General features: G+C 40.7%; 1 protein-coding gene across 1 annotated transcript in view; it reads left to right on the top strand.

The window, feature by feature from the left end:
- syn2b (synapsin IIb) overlaps positions 1–24,344 on the top strand; it is a gene marked incomplete at both ends in the record, with an annotated part of 94,810 nt that overhangs the window by 32,435 nt on the left and 38,031 nt on the right. Inside the window, 2 exons of the mRNA XM_084061767.1 lie at positions 17,620–17,677; positions 19,265–19,356. Coding sequence (XP_083917893.1) covers positions 17,620–17,677; positions 19,265–19,356 — 150 coding nt within the window. The remainder of the gene's footprint in view (positions 1–17,619; positions 17,678–19,264; positions 19,357–24,344) is intronic.

Consider the following 24,344-nt stretch of genomic DNA (forward strand, 5'->3'; position numbering starts at 1 on the left):
ACAGTACTGGCGGAGACCTGTGCTCCGAGGAGCACATTTTCTAGTTGTCTCCGCCAGAGGTGGAGAGTATGTTTTCGTTCCCGGCCGTCACGCTGTGTGTCCCCCCACCTAGCCAAGCTAACATTGGTCAAGCTTCACGTGACACGTGACAATATGTTGTCACCAATGCTTTTGATTGGCTAGCGAGACTTATGACGAAATAAAATCCTATAAATAGGTGTGTCACTTCCAAAAACCATTTATGTTTTGGAAGTGAGGTAACATTGGTCAAGCTAACGGGATCAAGCTAACATTGGTCAGGTGACACGTGACAATATGTAATATAAATAGGTAAGACAGGATTAATCAGGAACAGTACTGGCGGAGACCTGTGCTCCGAGGAGCACATTTTCTAGTTATAATAATGTTTTTTTTATTGATGTTTATTTTTCTCTGTTCTCTGTTTAAGCTCCTGTAACACATTAATTTCCCCTCGGGATGCATAGATGCAAGTACCTAGCCTTGTAAACCACCCCCCAAGAAATCGCATTGCGTTTGATTTCACAAGGGATTCAGGTTGCTGAATGAAAATTGAATTGAATTCCGCGACCGGGTGGTTTACCAGGCTATAAAGTACCTACCTACGTACCTATAATGCCTTATTGGACATGCATGCATGTTTTATGGTATGCACATGCCCATGGCCCCTATTTCTGTGTCCATCTTGTATCAGACATCTAACTTGTCATTAATACTGAAGCAAGTAAAACCATTGCTTAGAGTTTGAAAAATCTACAGAATTTGAATGCCATGCCAAACATTTTCAATCCACCAGTCACAAGTACAAAATGACTGTTGTTGTATACTTTCAAACTCTCTAAGTCTGATATTACTAAGATAGCTCTCTTGTAGCAAATGCAAATGTCATAGCCGCCTGGCCTAGTACACTTTGTTCATGCTATAGGACACCAGTCCTACTATACTGCAGTCTCTGTCTCTGTCTCGTCCTCTCTTTTTCTCTATCTCTCTATCTCTCTTCCTCACTCTCTTTTTCTCTGTCTGTCTGTCTGTCTGTCTGTCTGTGTGTGTGTGTGTCTCTCTCTCTCTCTCTCTCTCTCTCTCTCTCTCTCTCTCTCTCTCTCTCTCTCGCTCTCTCTCTCTCTCTCTCTCTCTGCCATGCCATGCATCAGCAATGTCACGACAAGCAGGCAATGTAGACAATGGACAGGATCAAACAAATGTACCACACAAGAGCGTGCAAACACAGTTACATGGGGGAACTGCCAAAACTAACAGAAACAATAAGCAAAGTGATGACAGCTATGCAGATAATAATTATGTAGCACTGTGCAGGTACAAAGTGGTGTGTGTGTGTGTGTGTGTGTGTGTGTGTGTGTGTGTGTGTGTGTGTGTGTGTGTGTGTGTGTGTGTGTGTGTGTGTGTGTGTGTGTGTGTGTGTGTGTGTGTGTGTGTGTGTGTGTGTGGTTTTGTTTTGCCACCCACCCTTGCAGCAATTACATTTGGATAAAATCGAGGAAAAACCTTACTTGGGCAGATCTTGGATGTAATCTTGGATAAGTGTTCTTTCTCAGATGTAAAATGGATACAGAACCGAAAACAGTAATGAGCAAAGTGAAGTGACCTTGTCATCCAGGGCCAAACTCAAAGTGAAGTGACCTTGTCATCCAGGGCCAAACTCTAACTAGTCTGTTTAAAAGTACTGACATAGTGAGATAGTTCATGTACTGTAACTGTTGACAAAGCTACACTCAGCCTTACAATACTCTTGCACTGCGTGCGTGTGTGCGTGCGTGGGTGCGTGCGTGCATTTTCGGCTACTGTAAGGTAAGGTTAAGCTTTACAATATTGTTCCCCAGGGGCAAATTGGTTTGCAACAGCATTAAAAGAAAAACTATTGAACAAAATAAACATAGATATACATACACACATATAAACAAATTTACTGTAGAGTTAGCGTCAACATCCCTGTGATTATTGTCCATCAAAAGAAGCAGCAAGATAGAAAGAAAAATGAGGGTACCGTATCACATCCATAGATAGTCCCAGTCCCATTTAATTTAAAAGCTAAAAGCTGGAATTAAAGACCTCATATATCTGTTGCTGTCACCTCTAGGGTGGTAAAACCTCCACCTCGATGGGAGAAAATGTTCTTCAATGTGTAAAGGGAGCTGGGAGTAAAATAACAGCTTTGATAGATTATTGTGTGGCTCTGACTCGGTTCAGGTTGCAAATATTATTTAAATGCACATCAGTATCGCTCATGGCACACCTTCACAACTTTTCACAGCACGTCTTTGCCTTTCATGAGTGTGTGCGTGCTCGCGCGTGTGTGTAAGCTTATGTGTGCATATGTATGATATATATTTGCAATAGTAGAGAATACCAATACCGGCTCTTTGGAAGAAAACCCGGACTGGATCTGCGGATCCGGAATCCAGATCTTCAAATAGTAAAATCAACAGGAAGTTGACCTTTTTTATTTAAAAAGTACTGGGTTTTGTGGTGTTCTATATCTTTGTCTGTGTTTGTTTACGGGCTAAAAGAGTGACTTTTGAAAGCTGTTTCACCGTACAATGTAAGTCAATTGAGGAGCATATTTTGAATGATCAATTTCTAATCAATGGAGCAATCATTTTTAATTTCTTGCCCACCTTTGGAGTTACATCATGTCAAGGTAACTACACAACCCAAACCTCTACCAAAGCGCTCTTGCCCTTTAAGTGTGAGGGTTGACATCGAAATGTGTACGTTGCTTTGTCTGCAGTTTACCCATGCCAACTTAAGTAATAAAAGTGCCTAAAGGACAGTTTTGTGAGTACTGGTATTGTCTGTTATTGCAAAAATGATTGCTCCAGACTATGCTCCCGGTAAGAAACCGTCAAAATATATTATTGAAACGAGTTGGAGTGAGTCCATCAGACAGATGTGCTGATAAAGCACACAGCAGGACATACATACTATGTCCAGACGGAGCAACTGTCTGCAATGAGTCACCTGCAGACAGCTGCTTTCTCTCAGCCCACCTACAGTCCTAGAGAGAAAGGCTCTCAACTTGTCTTCCACCTCACTACCCAGACAAATACAGAAGTGAGATTTTGGCAGGGGCCATCCAGTAACTGTAGAATGCCAAATGTCCTTGTTGATCTACAGCAGAGGTTCTCAAACATGTTAAAGACATGTAAAGACCCTGACATTTGTGTGTATCCCCCCCATCTACAAGCTCACAACCAGTCGCAATTTCCGAATATGTATAAAATATGGTTAAAGTGGTTAAACTGATTTTGATATTATTAACCAATTTTGCTGGGGACCCCCTGGAAACCCCTTTAGGATCCATGGTGGTCCCTGGACCCCAAATTGAGAACCACTGATGTACAGGATTAAATTAGGGATGTCCACTCATCGTCGATTAATTGATTAAATCGGTAAATTTAGGCTTAGACGACCAAGACTGTTGATTGAAACATCTTTTTTTCTTTAATGCTTTTTAAACACTAGCTGTCACCCCTTAATTCTGACTGTAAAATGTTTGGTCACAGAGAACACAATTTTAGAGATATGTTGATTAAATCAAATAATTATTTTGTGCTATGAATATAATTTCTTTAGTTGAGGACAGTCCATGCAAGAAATGATTTTCATTATGTTGATACCGTCTAGTAATGTGAACATAATAATGCTTGATTGATGTTCCAAAGGTAACCACGGCACAAGTCTCATTTTCAGAAGCTTGTTGCACGACTGCAGCACTGCACCATGCACCCCGGGAGGAAATAATTGGGTTTCCTGTACTGAATATGCTGGGGAGGGAAGACATGTGACACTATAAATCTCAGTCAACTACCTCAATAAATAAAACATACTTGGGGGACTATAAAGCCAAATGACCTTTAAAACTGAGAACACAACAGTATTGTGGCTTGTATGTTTTGACAGGCCATATATCTTAATTCTGCAGAAAAAGGGGTGAAAGTAGCACTTAAAATATAATAGAAGCTTCTGTTTGTGAACACATTCTCACTCATAGAAGTATAGATTTGTGAGCCTATATCCTGCCGTCAGCCTGGCACGTCAATCAACTCTATTTACACAAGCACAATCAAACAGTATTATATACAGTATAGGCTATCTTCTACAGTGACAATCTCTTTATGAATATCTACAAAACAGACACCTCCTTAAGGCTTTTACTCTTACTCTGACACTTTACACTTCCTAGAATCTTTCTCCTATAGACCACCAAAGTCTGACGTAATTTACACATCCTTGGTTTGTCTACCTGGTTCGCGGTTTTCCACCCCCATTCTGAATCCCATAGACGTCTTTAATATCGAGTCAAATAAGAATTGTGTTACAAAAATAAACAAGTGACCCCGGCGGTTTGACTCTTATGGATATGAAGCATCAACTGACGGTGAGAAAACGCTAATGTTACTTCCGCCGAATTAGTTACATTTTCGCCAGAAACAGACTGCATCAAATATAAGTGACTGACTATCACAAACGATACAGAACCTCCTCCCTGACAATTATGCCAAGACAGTTTGTTTATTTAATTATAATTATATGAGACGATTCTATGATGACCCAATGTTCCAATGCTCCATAGCGAAATGACTTTACGAACCTGGGGATGAACGAGTGACGTCAGGACTTCGGTGGTCTATTACTATTCACTTTAACCAATCATTTCACAATCACCAGGTACCACCAGCAATCACATGCAGGCCTTTCAACATTTTGTCGCTGTTTTAGGAAACCTGATCTACAAGCTTGTAGATCAGCTATTTTCACAACTTTTGTGTGACACTCTTCTTTGATAGGTAGGGCATTCATTGACAAAAAAACATAAAAAGTTGAAATATGGAGATACGGTTTCTACCCGACAGCAACGATTTGCAACAGCCTCAGAGGGCCCTTTGGCAATACAGGTGTCCACTTTTATGACCCCTGAAACTTTTTTGAGAGCCTGAACATCTGCAACCCCCCCCCCCCCCCCACACACACACACACACACACACACACACACACACACACACACACACACACACACACACACACACACACACACACACACACACACACACACACACACACACACACCATCCCCACCTCTGCTCCAACTGGTGCAGCTGAATTGCGTCTGAATTATTTATGATCCAATTAGCCAGCAATATAATTGATGATTTCCTCACTATAGGCTCGAAGGTACAGTATATGAGGGAGGTTTCTTATAAAGTTGTTATTTCATTTAATTTTTTGTATTTATTTATTTATTTCATTTCCACTTCAGTTTAGTTTAATAGCTTTAGCTTTTCTAACTTATACTTTATATTTTTAAAAAGAGTTTAGTTTAGTTTTAGTGTTAGTTTCAGGTTTTTATTGTAAAATTGGGTAGTCGGGGCGAGATTCAAAAAGATCCCAAAATAATTAGCAGATCTACAAGCTCACAACGCTTGGCATTGCCTTGTGAATTTGTATTGGAAGATTTCATATCTACTCAAAATATATGGCTTATATGAAATTTTGGAGGTTTGGGTCGCTGCGCGGCCCTCAAACCTACGGTGCACCGCCGATCCGACTCATGGCGACACGGTTTGTTTGGGTGTGATGTCATGCTGGCACAATCAACATGACACACCATATTTGGGTGTAGCTGCAGTGGGAACTCTATATATGGTTATATCTGAGTCATAGTGAACTCTATATATGGTTATGTCTGAGTCATAGTCCGCCGGCTGGCCCCAGCCCACCTGCACAACCATTAGCCAATTTCAATAGTAATAACCCTGTTCCTGACTAGGCCTGGTAGCCCCCCAAACAGCATTTAAATGTATGACAAAGAAGGAACTCTGGCCCATTAAGTGCTTGAAAATTCTCTGGCAGCCAGCGCACTTCATTATCCAGGAAAAGTCATGTACATTTCACTGTGTGTAAAAGAAAACCTTTATGATACAACGAGAACAAGCAAGGAGCAAAGTGAGAGCAGTTAAAACACACACACACACACACACACACACACACACACACACACACACACACACACACACACACACACACACACACACACACACACACACTCTGCTAGTGAGAATCAGTGAAGCTTCACAGAACGAATACACCCCTGTTGTTGACTTCAGATTCCCTGGATGGACCATTTTAAATGAAGCAGATTGCCATTCATTAGTAAGTGTGTGTGTGTGTGTGTGTGTGTGTGTGTGTGTGTGTGTGTGTGTGTGTGTGTGTGTGTGTGTGTGTGTGTGTGTGTGTGTGTGTGTGTGTGTGTGTGTGTGTGTGTGTGTGTGTGTGTGTGTGTGTGTGTGTGTGTGTGTGTGTGTGTGTGTGTGTGTGTGAGTGAGAGAGAGAGAGAGTATGACACATACATAAATGTTAGCTCTGTTTGGAACTTCACCCTCGGAGCTATTAGCAGAGGGTGAGCTTCCAAGAGGTTCCAAACGGAGGTTACAGTATATATGCATGATATAGCATATCCTTATCTGATCAGATGGGAATCTCTTGCACTATGCATATTCAATCCAATCAAGTCCTACAGCACAGATGCATAAAAGAGACACCTCTGAGCTGATGGTGTTAGCAACAAAGGAGTAAGTAAAGGGTGATTTATACTTGGCGCCGGTGTTGAGCAGATCAGTATAAATCTTTACAGTCTATGGTATAAATAGATAAGGTATGTATCAGGCATTAGAGATCAAGGACAAGTGCAAAGGAGAGGAAGAAGGCCCACAGAGGAAGAGGGGCTCATGGAGGAAGATGGTGGTAGATTAGCTCAAAGTTGAAGACAAAGCGTCAATCTTTCAGATGAAATCCATGCCACAGTTAGGTAAATGATGCATGGAACTGAAAGGATTCTATTAAACAAGAAACTAATGTGGCGTTTATTCCTATCATGTAATACATAAACTCCCAGCAGGATGTGTGTTCAATCACTTGAAGACTCTCTCGTTTACAAAGCCTCTGTGAATACTGTACCTGCGTCCCTTTCTGCTCAAAGGAGGGACAGCCTACTTTCTGTTGTTATCCTCCATGTACACTTTGGCAGATTTCGATTGTTGTAAATATGCTATATAAATAAAGTTTGATTTTATTTATACTCCTTACAAGCCAGGATCATAAGTCTTAAGTCCTCAAACTTTGATCATTTTGATCAAAGCAAAATTTTCCAAGGTGGTGGTGGCGGCATAAAATTACCAGCAAAATCTGTTCAGGACATTGAGCATCAGAGGCTTTGTTCTCCTAACACCTTGAGCACTCTGGAGTCTGGATTTTCATATTAGCAGTGCACAAGTGTAGCTGGGTGATGCAGACACACGACGGGTCGACGGGAGGTGTGAATTCATGGGAGAACTGCCTTCCTTCCTTTAGGGCAGAGACGAGAGATAATGGCAGGAGATGTTACAGGCGTCTGTGCTGCTGTTGAATAATTCAGGGGACATCCTCACCTGAGGATGAAAAGAAAATGACAAAGCAGCACTGATTTGAAGATTCGCATTATGCTCACGTTCATTCAGTGTGACCAGTCGGAACAAGGGGTTCTTCAAGGTCACATGACAAATACATGAGTGAGTTAACATATGTACAGTCTAAAAAAAAAAAGTCTTACAATAAATGCACTGAATCTCTGTACGTACGTCTGTAGTTCGACTGTAGACCGACTTCAAATTCGGCACACGCGTCGCAGACGACCCGAGGGAGTTGAGTGCAGCACCGCGCCGAGTCGTCGGATTGGTGGTTGTCCAGAACCGCCGATCGCCCGTTGTCCATAACCGCTGATCACCAGCAGACTATCAGGGCAGCCTGCTATGGTAATCTAGAAACGTAATCTAGGCCACCCCACCAGGCAGTGTTGAAGGCACTGGATCCTTTGTATCCTAATTGGCCACCATTATGTCCAGTTTTTCGTATTGTGTGCCCATATAAGCCATTTACCACCACAGTCACACATTTAATTGGATTGACAATTACTGTCTCAAGGGAATCGGAAAGACCATACAAGAGCCAAGGAATGGGCCATAAAACAACAACAACAATGTTGTAATCACTTCATCCTCTGCAGCTATCATTCTGTGCATTTAAGTATATGCTGTGCATTATGGTATTATATATTGCACTGCAGTAATGTGCCAGACCTTGTGAGGTAGCTGAGTGGATCATACTGGCTCACCAAAATTGTGTAGGTTTCCTAAACTCATGGTAGGCTGAGCTTATTCTACTGGATGGTGTCTGTAGCCAAGACAGTCAATGATGCAGTTCCTCTGGAGGCCCAAGAGGGTCTGGGCGGGGCTGGGACTGGGAGAGCCAGACTGTAGCGCGAGCAGTGCCCTCCAATGACTGGCACTGATACATTGGGCTTTCTGACAGTTGGACAGTCCAATTAAAGCAACTGAAAATGTTGATTGAGTTATGTAAATGATACCTTCATACCTGCAACAGATTTTACACAGGTTTTGAAGCAAAGGTCACAATCCACAGTTTATCCAAGCTCATGAAACATTGCTTGTTTACTGCTGCCACCAAATGTGTGTGTATCTTCTACTTCTATACTCTTTTCTTTAGCTGTCAACAGGAATCTCTGAGGAAGCAGTGCAAACTGTGCTCGTGGTTCAGTTAAGCCTGCATCGTACAACGTGTCAAGCACCAAAAATAGACGATATACAATACAACGCTGTTTTCTAAAACAGCGAACAAACTATATTTGACCTTATCCTCTCTCTCTCTCTCTCTCTCTCTCTCTCTCTCTCTCTCTCTCTCTCTCTTGAATTTTTGTCTTCCCCACTCTGTTGAATTTAACAGAAACTGTTGCACAGAATATGAAATTGCACCTTACAAATGGCAGCAATGGTGTTTGCTTTTCACTTTTGTTTTCTATTACATGCCCATGATGGTCATGTTCCTATGGCCTAAGACATAATTTGGAAGCTGACCATGACCAGACACACCAGACAGCTCTTAATCAAAGCTCAGTTTCATCTAATCTGCTCTGGGGTGGATGAGTTAGCAAGAAGCAGAGGTGAAAGACAAAAGACAAAAGGTTTTCCTCGGTTAAGTCGTCTCATTCTGCTTCAGAATACAAATGCATCTCGCCGGTGGGATTTCTCTGTTTCCTTTAAAAATGCCCATGAATAAGAACTTGCTCTTTGATGTTTTGTGGCGTAAGACAAGACTGTTGGCAGAACAAATAACCCAGGAAAATCAATATGCTTCTTTGTTGTTTGAATATTATTATATATGGTCAACATTTTAAAAACATACTGTTTCTGTCTTAGGGATCTTTCTGGCAATAGAAGATGAAAATGCTCTTCACTTCCCATGCATGACTGAAGATAAATTGATGTCTTTGCACTGGAGCACTTTAGGAGAGAGAGCATTGAGAGAGAGAGGCACGCACGCACGCACCCAGACAGACAGACAGACAGACAGACAGACAGACAGACAGACAGACAGACAGACAGACAGACAGACAGACAGACAGAGACACAGAGACACAGAGAGAGAGAGAGAGAGAGAGAGAGATACTATGCCCTGAACAGTGTGACATCCTTTGTGGACGACAGATGTGCATGATTGCTCCATCACAGATAATGACCTTTCTGGCTGCATTACCCTCATAAAACATCTTTAGCTTCAGAAGGACATGTCACGGTGACTCCTGCTTAATCGTCTTTGGCATTTCGTCATCACCTTTTGATGACACAGTGCTTTAGATGAGGGAGGGTATATTCATTTATTTTGGACAATCAGTTATAGGCATCTCTTTTAATACACGCTTGATAGACAGATGAAAACAGAGGGGAGCATAGAAGCTGAGTCAATGTTCTGTGCAGAACATGCATTTGTGGTGTTCGGATTTGTACTGTAATTAGTAATTACACCCTGGGATAGTAAGGGTTTAGTGTAAACCAGTGCAGGCTGTATCCACAACTATAGATCACGAATCAAAGCTGCTTTCTGCCACATTATTGATGAATATAATGCCTGGGGTTAGCCAGAAGATAATACAGCAGAAATTATTTTACATCAATAATATATGGATTTCCTTCTTCTACACTGGTTATTTTGTCCATCTATCTTGAGCTCTCGGATAAACGTTTATCCATCTCTCTCTTCTGTATGTCTTCTTTGCCTATTACTCTCTCTCTCTCTCTCTCTCTCTCTCTCTCTCTCTCTCTCTCTCTCTCTCTCTCTCTCTCTCTCCCTCTCTCTCGTTCCCCGCATTGATTGAATGAGCTTAATCTGTACAGGATTTGGTTGGTGTCTGAGTGTCCATTGATCAATAATGCAGTGGGATTGGATCAAATGACCCGGGACTAATGGAGTCACCAGAACCCTGGCCAGATGCAGCCTACAGTCAATAGAGTTTGACCAGAGCTATTTTCACTGGCGGCCATGTTAGTGCCGCAAACCTCATACACATCTGTTGCTAAGTAACTGTTGAATGAACATCAGCTGACCTTTAGCATTCTGGGCATATCAACAACGCAATAGAGACTATAAGCTTACTATAGGCTATTTCCTGAAGAAGTTGTCAATTTGCCACATACTAACAGTAGGCTTACAGTGCAATCTCAAAAAAATCTTTCCATGACTCTATTCCATAGTCTAAATAGCACTCTGATTTAGGTCCAATTTATGGACCTAAAATGACCTCACACAATTTAACGTAATTTAATTTCTGCTCTACCTCTGACATTTGTTATTGTGTGTTTCCTGGTCACGATTAAGGATGCATCATTTTCCAAGCGCCCTCTGTTCTCTGCAGTTAATCTCACATGCCTCTGCTCCAGCTACTGAAGTCATGGATCAGAGAGAATGCATCCATTCACTTCACCTTTATCTTAGTCTCACAGGCCAGGCTGACTCATATACACTCTGAGCTATTCTCAACGGCCAAGGGGATGATCGTTAAGCCTAATTTATGCTCCATCGTATGACATTGACGCACGCCGGAAATAGACGATCTACTAGCTCGCAACGCATCACACCCATGATGTGCTGTGAGCTTGTAGACCTGCTGTTTTCAGCGAAGTACCGTATAAATCAGGCATTAGAGAGAAAGAAAAGGGGGGGATAGTTAAAATCCCAGTATCACCCACACCTTATCTTGAGAAAGAAACAAAGCCATTTACACCTGCCTTTGTCCCACTATAACTTACGCTAAATTGTTTCTGCCATGACACACTGGCTGGCAATTTGGGATTTGTTATCAAATCACACACCCCCGCCCTCTGTCCCTAGATATATTTGGCAGGAGGCTGTTTAAGAAGGTGTAAATTGTAAACTGATAAGATGTTGAGTATGAATATAACAAATGACGACATTTAGCATACACTGCTATCATTTTATGTTGAACAATAAATGCATAGCTGTATGTGTATAGCAGAGTACCTCAGCCTGAAGCCCAAAAAGTTAATACTGTATGTCCCCAGGCCAAGGGGGTTTTCCATCTACCTTAAGCGGTAGATGTTTGGTTTCCCTGGGAGACCTGGGTTCAAAGAGGAGGGAGTCTCTCAGGGTTCATTGAGGGGGGTTCCCAATGGAACTTACAGGTCTGTAACTCTCTGACAGTGTACAAATGGAACCAAATGGACCCTTACCCATGTGTATACTCTCAGAGTTGTGGGGGTCTTTGAAATTTGAAAGTTTCAAAAACCACTACATATCTGATAGTAACTTATTTAGATGGAATTAAACATGACACCTACCTCAGCATCCTCCCTGTAGAAGTGGATTGGTATTCTGAGTGTATAACTAACCTGTGCACTGCAGCACTGTGTGAGCGTGCCACGCCTGGTTTGTGTGTTGTGGCATCCTACCCTCACAGATGTTCACTTCTGATGCTAATGAATAAATCACACTAATAAGCCATATGCCTTGCTGCTGTGCCGTGAGGTTAAGTGTGATGAGTTGAGTTACAACTTTAATGGATGACATGGAGCTAAAGATGCTTGCGGCATACATCCAAGTTACAGTAAATGTCAGATCATGGCACAGGGATGCAAAAAACTGTTTCATACCTAAGATTTGATGAGGTCCATTACATTTTTCAGAATTTCTGTTCCCCACCTTAAGATTCTGGTGGTAGGCCTACTTACTGGCTGTGCTGACGATGGAGAGATCTTCTTTGATCAATTTAAAGCGGTGGTTCTCAAAATGTTTAAAGGGATAGTTCACCCACAAAACGACTTTTTTTTATGACCTGCAGCGGTTCCGGTAGGAGACACAAAGACACAAAGAGTCTCCTTTGTGTCTCCTACCGGAACCACTGCCTACCGGTCCACTGGTCATCAAATTATTGGCTTTGGAATGTGACAAAAACAAAAAGATATCCATGAATTCAAGTCTCCATGGAGTGACTAATCGAAGGAATGTTTTGGGTGAACTATCCCTTTAATGTCAATGACCCCCAAATTGATGTATGTATTTGGCCGCGGCCCCCCATCTGAAAAGATGTTTTGCCTGGGACTCCCATAAGACATTTATCAAGATTGTTCAAATTAAAATGATTAAAAAATAACCGATCTACAAGATCACAATGTGTCGATGCTACAGGCATTGTGAGCTTGTAGATCGGCTATTTTAGCCGAAAAATAAAATATGGCTTTGATGTTTAACTGTTCCTCATTTTGCTCAGGAGGACCCCTGACTGCCGGTCCCTGGACCCCACTTTGAGAGCCAGTCCTTCAAAGTGTTCATTTGGTAAAAGGAATTTCACAAGGGCAATTAGTCTGCAGGCTGTGTTCCATTCCATCTGGCCGTCTGTTTAGCTCAGGGGGACAGGTATGGAGTTAACTTCATAGGACAGGGATTACTTGTCACTCGGGTTAGTTGTCAGGGTGCTCAGTGGTGGTGTAAAGTAACAACATAAAGTAACATACTTAAGTAGGCTACATTTTACTTAAGTACAATTTTGAGGTATTTTTACTTTTCAGTACTTTTACTTCTACTATTCCACTACATCTCAGAGGCAAATATTGTACTTTTACTCCACTACAATTATTTGAAAACTTGAAAAAGATTTTGATTATTATTGCAAAACATACATTAACCACTTCAGCCCTATACATTTCGGCCATTTAAAAATAGCAGTTCTACAAGCTCACAATGCATTGCGGTGCAACGTAGTGAGCTTGTAGATCTGCTATTTTCAAAACATTTTTATACATTTGAAAACTTGTGAAATGGGACCTTCTGCATAATGAGTATTTTCTACTTTTGGTACTTAATACATTTTGATGCCAATAGTTTTTTACTTTTACTCAAGTACATTTTTGAATTCCGGACATTTACTTGTAACAGAGTATTACTACATTGCAGTATTGATACTTTTACTTAAGTACATAATGTGAATACTTTCTTCCAAACCAAACCAGGGGGCGCTGTTTCTGCATTAATGTTGGAGCCATTGTCAGTGAAATTGCGTTGCTAGGGAACATATTGGGTCCAAGTCGATTTTCTGTCAGCTACTGATATTCACAAAGTAAACACTGCAACAGGAAATCAGAAAAACATTCAGAATGTTTATCCTGTCAAGTGTGAAAAGGTTCAGCCTTGAGGAGCGATCCGTTTCTGTCAGCCTCAGGCAAAGGTTGTGCGGTAAGGAGCTGTTTTGTTTTTCATGAGCCAATCAACATTTGTTTTTCAGTTCTGAACTTGGGCAAAGTGAGCATTGCAACAGTTAGCTAAACATGTTTTAGCTTGTTCCTGTGGCGAGCAGACAATTGTTGCCACGGCCTTAACAATAACATTCCCATTGAGGAGTCATACATACTCCTAAAGGCTTGCAAGGTGAAAAAAATCCTCTAATGTGTGAGGTGTTACACATGAAAATAACTGATAAAAGAAACGGAGCTGTGTCGATTTTAAGGCTTCAGCATACTCCAGTGGTCCTTGAAGGGGTTCCAGGGTGTCCCCAGACAAATGAATAGTTAGGAACCAAATTGACCCTTATGTGTCTGTAACTCTGAGAGTGTACATTTTTACACTCTCAGTTAAATGAACACTGATGATGATACTATAGTGTAGATTGGGACCCCCAAGACTAGAAATCAAAATGGTCCCTGGCATATCTTTTCAAATGGGGGTCCCTGGGCTAATATGTGTCAATTTGGGGGTCCTTGATGCGAAAAAGGTTGAAAAGCACTGGTTTATAGTATGCTGCAGGCTGGCAGCCTTTAGTTATTAGGCTAATGGTCATGTGTGACCATGTTCTTTTCTGTTGCTCTGTTTGAATGGTGTGCTTGTTCTATATAGCCTAATATGATTTTGAAATGCCTTTCTGCTTAATGAAAACCTTCACACTTGGTGCTACTGTAAATATATTTTGATGGCAATACTTTTGTTCTTTTACTCGAGTAACCATTTGAATACGGGATTTTAACTTTTGCTACTTTTAACAGAGTAGCCTATTTCTACATTGTGGTATTGTTAATGTTTACTTAATGAAACCTATTGTTTCTATTCTGGGCATGTCTTAATAGGCGAACATTTGGCGAAAATAGTATATAGGTTAATTAAAAAAGGTATTTAGGTGAAGTAAAACAAATCTACTTCTTCCACCACTGAGGTCAAGTTCAAAGTTAAGATGGGTGGATTTTCAAGAAACTTTGTGGAAATGTGCAGTAGGTTGCCCCAGTGATTATGATTCACTCTTGGACAAACATGTCAAGGTCAAGGTTACAATCAGTGTCATTATCAAAATTACATAATTACATAATCACAAGCCCTCTTGCTGTGGACCCCAGGAAGACTAGCTGGTTGCTATGGCACCAGCTAATGGGGATCCTTAATAAAATAATTTACAAAAAAATCAAATCTCTCAGGTGGAAATGGCATATTGTAACACTGCATAGCACTGACATAGGTCTGTACTGAAATGTAGGGTTATATATTCCAGCCTCACCTTCAGGTGTAAACTAGAAATACTGCATCTTGCATGTAGGCAAACATTGTGGTATACATTTTCACAATATTTATCAGTGGAACCGAGTCAAACCAAATTGAATGCCTCAACTCCTACATTCCCACTGCTTATCAGGGTGTGGGGGCCTTCAGTTCAAATATGATTATTTTGCGGGGTCACGGCCTGAAAAGGTTGAGAACCACTGTCATATACAGTAGTACAGTATATAGTGAATGAAGAAATTACATGTGTGAGGTCGCAGTGACCTTGCCCTTTGACCACTGATGTCTAATCAGTTCATCCTTGAGTTCCAGTGGATGTTTATCTCAAATGTCATGACATTCCCTCAAGGTGTTCCTGAGATATCACATTCACGATAATTGGGACAGACACGAAGTCCTAATGACCTTACCTTTGACCACCTACTTCTAACCAGTGTTGATTTCGTTGACTAAGACTATGACGAAAAATGTTCGTCGACTACCTTTTTTCACTGACAAAAACGAAATAAAAGCTAAATAAAAACTAAGCTATGGTGACTAAAACTAAGACTAAATATATTAACAATTTCATCAACAAATAAAAATTAGACTAAAATGTCAGGGAGGGACTAGTGGAGAAGAGATCCAGTAGAACTAAGAAGTCATTTTATGTTTGTTTGTGCTCGGGTGTTGCAATCTGAAAATAGCAGATCTACAAGCTCACAATGCGTCGCGTTGTGAGCTTGTAGATTGGCTATTTTCAGCATGCAACCAAGTGTAAAATCAACCATTACAACGCCATCAAGGCCTGCCAAAATACATTTTAGTCGACTAAATCAACTGTAGATTTAGTCGACTAAAATCTTAGAGTATTTAGTCGACTAAAACTAGACAAAAACTAAAACATTTCAGATGACTAAAATATGACTAAAACTAAATGGAATTTTATTCAAAAGACTATGAAAAAAAAGAAAAGAAAAAAAACTTAATTTGCTGTCAGAATCAACACTGCTTCAAACCAGTTCATCCTTGAGTCCAAGTAGATATTTGTTAGCCTGGCATGGCCAGACTAATATCACTGCGTAGATATTAGTCTGTGTGGAACCTGCATTTCCAAGGGGCGGATACAAAAAAAATTATGATAAACCTGCCCCATATTTGCATACTGGGCCCTGATTGGTGCCCCACAATTTCGGGGGCAGCGAAATCCAATCACAACCGAGCGGGGCCAGACTAATCTGCCGAGGGCTTCTTTTTTTTGTTTGCACTGGCAGATTCGGCTGGTTTCCAGGCTAGTTATTTGTGTCACATGTCATTGGCACAAATTCCCAAGGTTGGGGGGTTATGGACGGATGGACAGAGGGATGGACAACCCAGAAACATAATGCCTCTGGTCATGGCTTTGCGCATGTGTTTCTGTCAGGCTGTGTACAGTATGTGGCCATTTCTGTCTGTCTGTACCTTCATGCCCCTTTTATCTATTTTCGTCTTGCTCTGTGTCTTCTGTCTGCCTTTGTATGTCTCTCTAGATACTATACAAGACTGCACATAATACTGTTATTGTGTTCTTTCATCATTCGTACTACAAGGGTACATAATATCACTGTCTTAATGGAGATTTAACAGCATTACTGTCCATTAGCTACCCAGCCTGGGGCTTTCAAGTATTGCTGCTTTGATCTACTGTACTCTATTGGAGTTTGTCTGTAAAGCCTGGCTTGTATTTCCTCGTAAGACGAAGTCGCGTGCCGAAAATAGCCGATCTACAACCTCGACAATGTGTCGCATTATCGTATGATGGAACAATTAATTCAATCAATTAAGTATAAAAGGTACTACTGAGCATCCATTTTCTTTTCTAAATGTCTTCCATGGCAAACTTATGTCCAGTAGAGGGCAGCACATACCAGGAACAGCCGCGGGTAACTCAAATCTTTATGAAAGTTAAAAGGATGTGATACCTTGTAGTCATTCAAGAGGAACTTGTTACTCAGGAACAGTTTTCTCTTGCTCTGTGTACTGGTAACAGTGGATATGGTTGTATGGATATAGATGGATGGATGGGGAAAGTTTGACATATAAGGATTTACTATACAATGTGATTGCTATATGAATGAATGAAAGAATGAATGAAGTACACTATAGAACACACAACACAGACAATATATTTTTTTGTGTGGAAAAATAACATACTCTTTGATTACTGACTGGATCTATGTATTTCTGTTAGTCCCAGCTGGTCTCATACTGTAGAAAGGAGCATCAGAAAACCTGTGCACAGCATGACAGGCGGCAGCCTGCTGTGTACCAAACTCCTGCCAAACAGCCAGGGAGCATGCTGGGACATTCTACTAGAGCCCAGGGAAAGAGGGCAATAGAGTGATATAGAATGAGAAACAATGTGGGATTCAAACAGGCTTTTTGAGCCTTTCCTGAGGCTGTCACACTGTGTGTGTGTGTGTGTGTGTGTGTGTGTGTGTGTGTGTGTGTGTGTGTGTGTGTGTGTGTGTGTGTGTGTGTGTGTGTGTGTGTGTGTGTGTGTGTGTGCGCGTGCGTGCGTGATTATCCTGCCTTTGTGTGTGTCATTAAGTCAGAGTTTATAAATAATATTTTCTTAACATTATTTTAAAGTGACTTTTGACCATGTCTCTTCTCTTCTCTTCTCTTCTCTTCTCTTCTCTTCTCTTCTCTTCTCTTCTCTTCTCTTCTCTTCTCTTCCAGGGCCAAAGTATTCCGGGGTAAAAAGGTCCTTGGGGACTATGACATCAGAGTGGAACAGGTATAACACTTTACAGTATTATTATAAAACACCTGTGATGTGACAGAAGCCCTGAAGGTTGAACGAGGCCTGATGTTCAAACTCAAAGTGAATTCATATAGAAATGGAAGTTTACAAAGACAAACTGACAGACAGTTTTGCACGAATACAGCCTGATTTATGCTTCGCCGTACAATGGTTTTGTACGCCGAAAATCGTCTGTCTACAAGCTCACAACGTGTCACATCTGCAACGAGTTATGAGCTTGTAGATTGCCTATTTTCGGTGCATGTCACCATTGTACGACAAAGCATAAATTAAACAGAAGTCCTGTTACTCTGCTTATTAGCAGTTTAAAGCAGATTAATAACCCTTACCTGCTCTCAGTTCCACAGTTTTTTATTTTTTTATTTAATCTTTATTTAATTAAGGAAGCACCTCTTTTTCAATGGTGCCGAGATTACAAATACAAAATCAAAGCAAAAGACGAAAATAAACAAATGCCATGAAAATGTTAAGATATCACATGACCTCAGTTGAAACACATTTCCCAGTTATTATCCTTAATTTAACCACAGACATCACTTTGAGATTGACATCAAATTATGCAAGTGAGCCTGGCAGAGATAGCAGCACACAAAAAACACCTAGGCAGCACAACATAACACAGCAATAGATAAAACAGTACAAAAGACGACATTAAAAAATCAACAAGATTTAAGCTGTCCCGGGTGAGTCCAGTCTGAGTGCCAGCTGAAGTTTATTCCGTGTCTGAGGGGCACTGCATGTAAAAGCAGTTCTAAGTCATGAGCTGTCTGAAGGAAGTGCTGGGGGACAACATACTCCTGTGAGACGGTGTTGAGTTCCTAGATAGGAGTGAAGTATGATACGCTCATTGCGCTGGTAAAATGCCTAGAAGGGCTTTATAAATTATAAACAAGAAATGCCTAGAAGGGCTTTATAAATAAACAAGTACCAATGCTGGTCCTTCCTTACAGAAAGAGAGTGCCAACAAAGTTTGTAAAGGATGCAGTGACAGGTACAGATTCCAATACAAAAAGTATCTGTGAAATTGCCTACATGGGTCTTAAAGGCGAGTTTCTCATCAGCCCAAATGCCCAAATATTTATAATTAGTAACCCTGTCAATTTGGACATGATTATTTATAAGTGCATACCTGAAGATGATAAGAGATGACTTTTCACGATCATAAAAAGAACATACAGTATTTTATATTTGGTCTTCATAGCATTTCATGCAAGTTTGAGTTGAACAAGGGTCTTTTGAAGAACATTGACCAGTGTTTAAACAGAATGAGGATAAAACTTTTTTTCCCCCATTTTCTTTTATTTTTTTCCTAATGTTTTGTATAATCTGCCCTAATATCTTTTTTTCTGGGCATGTCATAAAATTCTGCAGAAATAGGTGAACATTCTGCAAAATAGCTGTTGAATTCAGCCCGACATGAGAAAGTTTTACAATGACAGAGAATGATGGTAGCTTCTTCTATGTATTCCAAGCTGAATGCCTGTATACATTATACTTGCTTGTACTGGGAATAAGCTGAAACCTGAACATTTACAACAAATACCTGCTCTGTGTCTCCAGGCTGAATTTACTGAGATTAATCTGATCTCTCACTCCAATGGGACCTGCAATGTGGACATGCAGGTCATCAGGAATGGGACCAAAGTGGTCAGGTCAGTAAGGACGAACACACACACACGCACGCACGCACGCACGCACGCACGCACGCACGCACGCACGCACGCACGCACACACACACTGCAGAACCCTTGGCAAGAAATAATAGAAATAACACTACACCCCCCCCCCCACACACACACACACACACACACACACACACAGACACACACACGCACATGCACACACGCAAGAACATGCATACACATACGAATGACACACCCAATGACGCAAATGCACCGCAAACCTCAACGTCACAGACCGATGTTCTGGACGAATGCTCTGGCAGTGATTACGCAAGACTGTAAAAGCCACTGTTCACCAACTAACAAAGCCAACAGGAAATGAACAGGGCACCCACCGTCTGATCAGTGCCATCCCTGCCCTGTAATTAGGCTTCTTTATGAGGGGTTGCTTACAACACAATGTCATGCACATGTTGACACTACTGTAGCCTGAGATATTGGACAGTCTAACTGGGCAATTAACAGAAAACATATCAACAAACGATATCTAGAACCAATAACCAATAATAACCAATTTAGGACCTATAACCAAATAATCGAGAAGCAATATTTTTTAATATATTTTGTTTTTCTTATAGCCTAATATCAACGAATCAACACGAAAAAAATTTTTATAATCGATTTGATTAACCCCTGTAAGACAAGCCCTGTATTATACTTCGTTGTACAATTGTGGTGTGTAAAACAGAGAATGCGTTGTTTAAAATAGCAAAGAATACTGTAGATCTACTATTTTCAGTTTTTTATATTTGTTCATTAATTGAGTAATCGAGGTGAGACTTTGAAATAATCGTGATATTGATTTGAAGTCATATCGCCCAGCCCTATATGAACACACTTTGATTCAAGTTTATTCTGTTTAATTCATGGTGATGATGTGCTTTAAAAACAATGCTGTTACTGTAGCTTTAAGAGAGAACCTGAGTGTTTTAGTGCAGCGTAGATTCAGTTGATGCTCAAGATAAGGTCAGAGTGACATGTTTTTTTGACCGTAGTATATTTTTGACTTTAAGAACTTGTTTTTGATTACTTCTGTAATAGGGAACACATTTTTTGGAATAAATATTGTTGTGCTCTTTTTTACATCAGAGTCCTCTGAAGTTTTTCTGCTCAAAGGAATATACACAAGTAAAGAAAAGGTGCCGCTGAGCTTCAACCACTCACAATAATAATAACAACAACAGTGAACATTTCAACCCATAACTTCCATTTTTCTATTTATTGGACACCAAATTAAATACAAACATTTTGTTGGTGAGCTGTTAGCTTGATAGATACAATATGTCCAGTAGATATTATGGTGCGAGAAACAAGACATGGTCTAATGGTGTGACTTGCATGTATGTTGGTCTTCATGTGGCCAGTTTTATGATGTCAGTGCTATGACCTCAGTATTATGATGTCAGTGCTATGACCTCAGTATTATGATGTCAGTGCTATGACCTCAGTTTTATGATGTCAGTGCTATGACCTCAGTATTATGATGTCAGTGCTATGACCTCAGTATTATGATGTCAGTGCTATGACCTCAGTATTATGATGTCAGTGCTATGACCTCAGTATTATGATGTCAGTGCTATGACCTCAGTATTATGATGTCAGTGCTATGACCTCAGTATTATGATGTCAGTGCTATGACCTCAGTATTATGATGTCAGTCATCTCATCTCATAAAATTAATGTTTTAAAAAGTACATTATTTCAGATAGACAGACAGACACTGAGAGACCCTCTTCTAGATGGTTGGGCCCCTACAGTGCAACGATGTAAAAAAAACAAAACAAAAAACATGCTCCTGCTGTGGCATCATTCATGATGGCCTTTGGAGATCACAGGGGCCATCCATATCCTGCCTCTGCCACAATGAGTTTAGATCAAAGTGCAGAGTGAATGTGTGCACCAGCTGCAGTAGATGGTAGAAAACATGTCCTCATTTTAACTTTTAAGTTGTCTTTGCTGGTTGACAAGCGGTCCACTGTGGAAAAACGCTTTAATGAGAGAATATAATTAGTTTGGATTATAATAGAACCTCAAATGTAATCTCTCCTCTCCGAGGCTAGGCGTACATCTAATCATTTCAAGAGTTTGAGTTTTAAATACTGTATGATTAAAGTACACAATAGTTGAATGCAGTCGGCGTGGGACTGTCGGTAATGATTTTTATTAACTGTTGCTTTAAACTGACCTTTACAGTTTACACACTGTAATACTAATTAGAGTTTTGCTCTAGACTTGCAAGCACACACACACACACACACACACACACACACACACACACACACACACACACACACACACACACACACACACACACACACACACACACACACACACACACACACACACACACACACACACACACACACACACACACACACACACACACACGTATGCATGAATAGTTCCACATTATGAATCATTGTGTACCCCTATATCCTTCTCTCTCAGTTCCACAGAGTCTAATTAGTATTCTGATAGCACAAAGAGTTGGTCGTAGTCAAACTGTGCCAGAGTTTACTTTCTCTCGCTCACTATCTCCCTCACTCGCGCTCCCTTTCTCTTTTTCCTTGCTTTTGCTCTCTCTCTCTTTATCTCCCCATCTCACTCTTTTCTCTCTCCATCTATTTTCCCTCTCAGCAATGTCTATTCCTGTCTCTCACTCTCTCATCTCTCTTTTCTCACCCCACATTCTCTCTCTCTCTGCCTTTCCTCACATTCCCACTTGCTCATGCACACATACGCCGAGACAAAAGGAACACCAACAGGCGTCATGCTCTATCTCCATCTGTCTTTCACTGAAAGAACCCAGCACTGATTTGAAGAAGCCACTGTGATGTCTACCCTAACAAATTGTCCCCTGTTTAAACCAGCCCTACTATCTTGCTTATTAGGCTTGATACCAACAAAAAGCACCTCATTGGCTTTATGCCCTGCGAGAAAACCCTTACAGTATAATGATAACTTCTTGATGAAAATGTCAAAACAGTAGGAGATTATGTAATGAAAGGAAAGCATGAACAGTATTGTCTGTTAGAGCCTCCCACTACTGGAACAGTTGTTCTACTGAATTAAGAGAGAGTACCAATTACCTAATTTTCAAATTTTAGCTTAAGCAAACCAAACACACCATCATTATAGGCCTACTTTTCTTTTTTAAAACTTGTATGTATTGTATTGATAATTCTAGGCCAATAATTGAAAAACCTTCCCAGGGACTGCAGATGACAATTTGCTCATTAGCTAACCCTGGCACATTTACGTTGATGTCGAAACTGTTGATCGATAAATAATCAAATAGGGTGTATAAAACGTAGAGAAAAAATGAATTATGAAATTAATATTCATGACAAATCCCCTTCCTTTTGGTGAAGCATTCCTTAACAGAGAATGCTTCAGGGACATCTATCTGTTGTAACAGGAGAGAATTGACTGACTATTGACATGCTGTACTGTCATTTGTGTGACCACATTCTAGTTGACATTTATTCCAATACAAGTTTAAGAACGCGTGTAGCCACTTTGACTTATCTTTACCCCTTCTGGTGTTTCAGGGGGATAAAAGAAAATGACATACTATACACTTGTTGTGGCTATGTGGGTTTTGAACCTATCCCATAATAACCTTCATTACAAGTCATCTCCTAACGTTCTCCATCACAGAAACAAACAGTGAAACCTTGTTGCTATTCAATTTATCGGAGCTGCGCCCAGGCATTGACCTTTCTGCAAGTCACTTTGAATAGACTGAGGCTACATTTAGCAAAAATCTGATTTCAACTCATTGTGGCAGAGATATATTTGCGGCTGTCTATACAAATAGAAGTCACTGAGTCAAGAGATGTGGAATGTAATATCTCCCGTCTGAACAGAATCTGGACAGATGACATATACTGTACAAAGCCTTTGAAACTTTGATTTTGTTTTTCTAAGCCAGTGCAAAGGCAACCAATAACAGCTCCTTGACCACTCACTCAACCAGAGCACAGAGGTAGTAAATGATCTTAGAGTGAGCGCCGATGCCAAAAAGCTCTCTGTCCTTGTTCTCTTCATAATATCCTTCTTGACGGACTTGAGAACTGTGTTGGTCTATCCGGCAGAGTTCTCCAGTGGTTCAGACCCTATTTGACCGGTTGAGACGTCATGGTGATAAATCCTCAGGAAACGCAGAGATGACATGTGGTGTTCCCCAAGGCTCCATCTTGGCCCTATTCTCTTCAACCTGTACATGTTACTACTAGTCTGTCATCAGAAAGCACAAAATTGAATTTCAGTTCGTTATGCTGATTTTTTGAAGAAAGCCGATGCACACCTCAAAGGTTGGTGACAGGTGCGTAGGATAAAGGTGCAAATGTTCAAAAGGGGATCTCTGATAATACAATCAAAGAAAAAGGTTGTTATTGTAGACCAGGACAGGTCTAACGACTGAAATGTCGATTTAATATAGGGCAACATTTTTGCAAGTTCCAGACAGTTTGCGGGACCTTTTTCTTTGATTTTATTATCAGAGATCCCCATTTGAATATTTATGCCAATTATATATTTCTGATTCCACAGCTGATTTTAGCCCCATGGACACCTGAAGTGAAGAGTATTTCTGACATAAATGCATAGAACAAGGACCGGGTCACAGCTTGTGCAGAATGTAGCGTTGCACACGCTGACAAAGACAAGACAGAGAGCACATAATATTACACCCATTTTGAAGTCTCTTGGTTGCCTGTTGGTTTTAGAATACAGTAACAGTATAAGATCTCTCTGTTGCTTTGTATATCACTAAATGATAATGCACCTGCCTATTGCCTAATTATCTGAAATGCTTTGTAGGTATTTGCTGAGCAGATCCCTTGGCTTAGATCCTCTGACATTGGTCTCTCAACTGTTCCAAGGGATAGAACAACAAGGCATGGAGATGAGGCTTTTAGCTATAATGTCCCTTGACTGTGGAACAGCCTGCCAGA

The sequence above is a fragment of the Gymnoscopelus microlampas genome (assembly GCF_963454915.1).
Source record: "Gymnoscopelus microlampas genome assembly, chromosome: 7".
In the NCBI taxonomy this organism is placed as follows: Eukaryota; Metazoa; Chordata; class Actinopteri; order Myctophiformes; family Myctophidae; genus Gymnoscopelus; species Gymnoscopelus microlampas.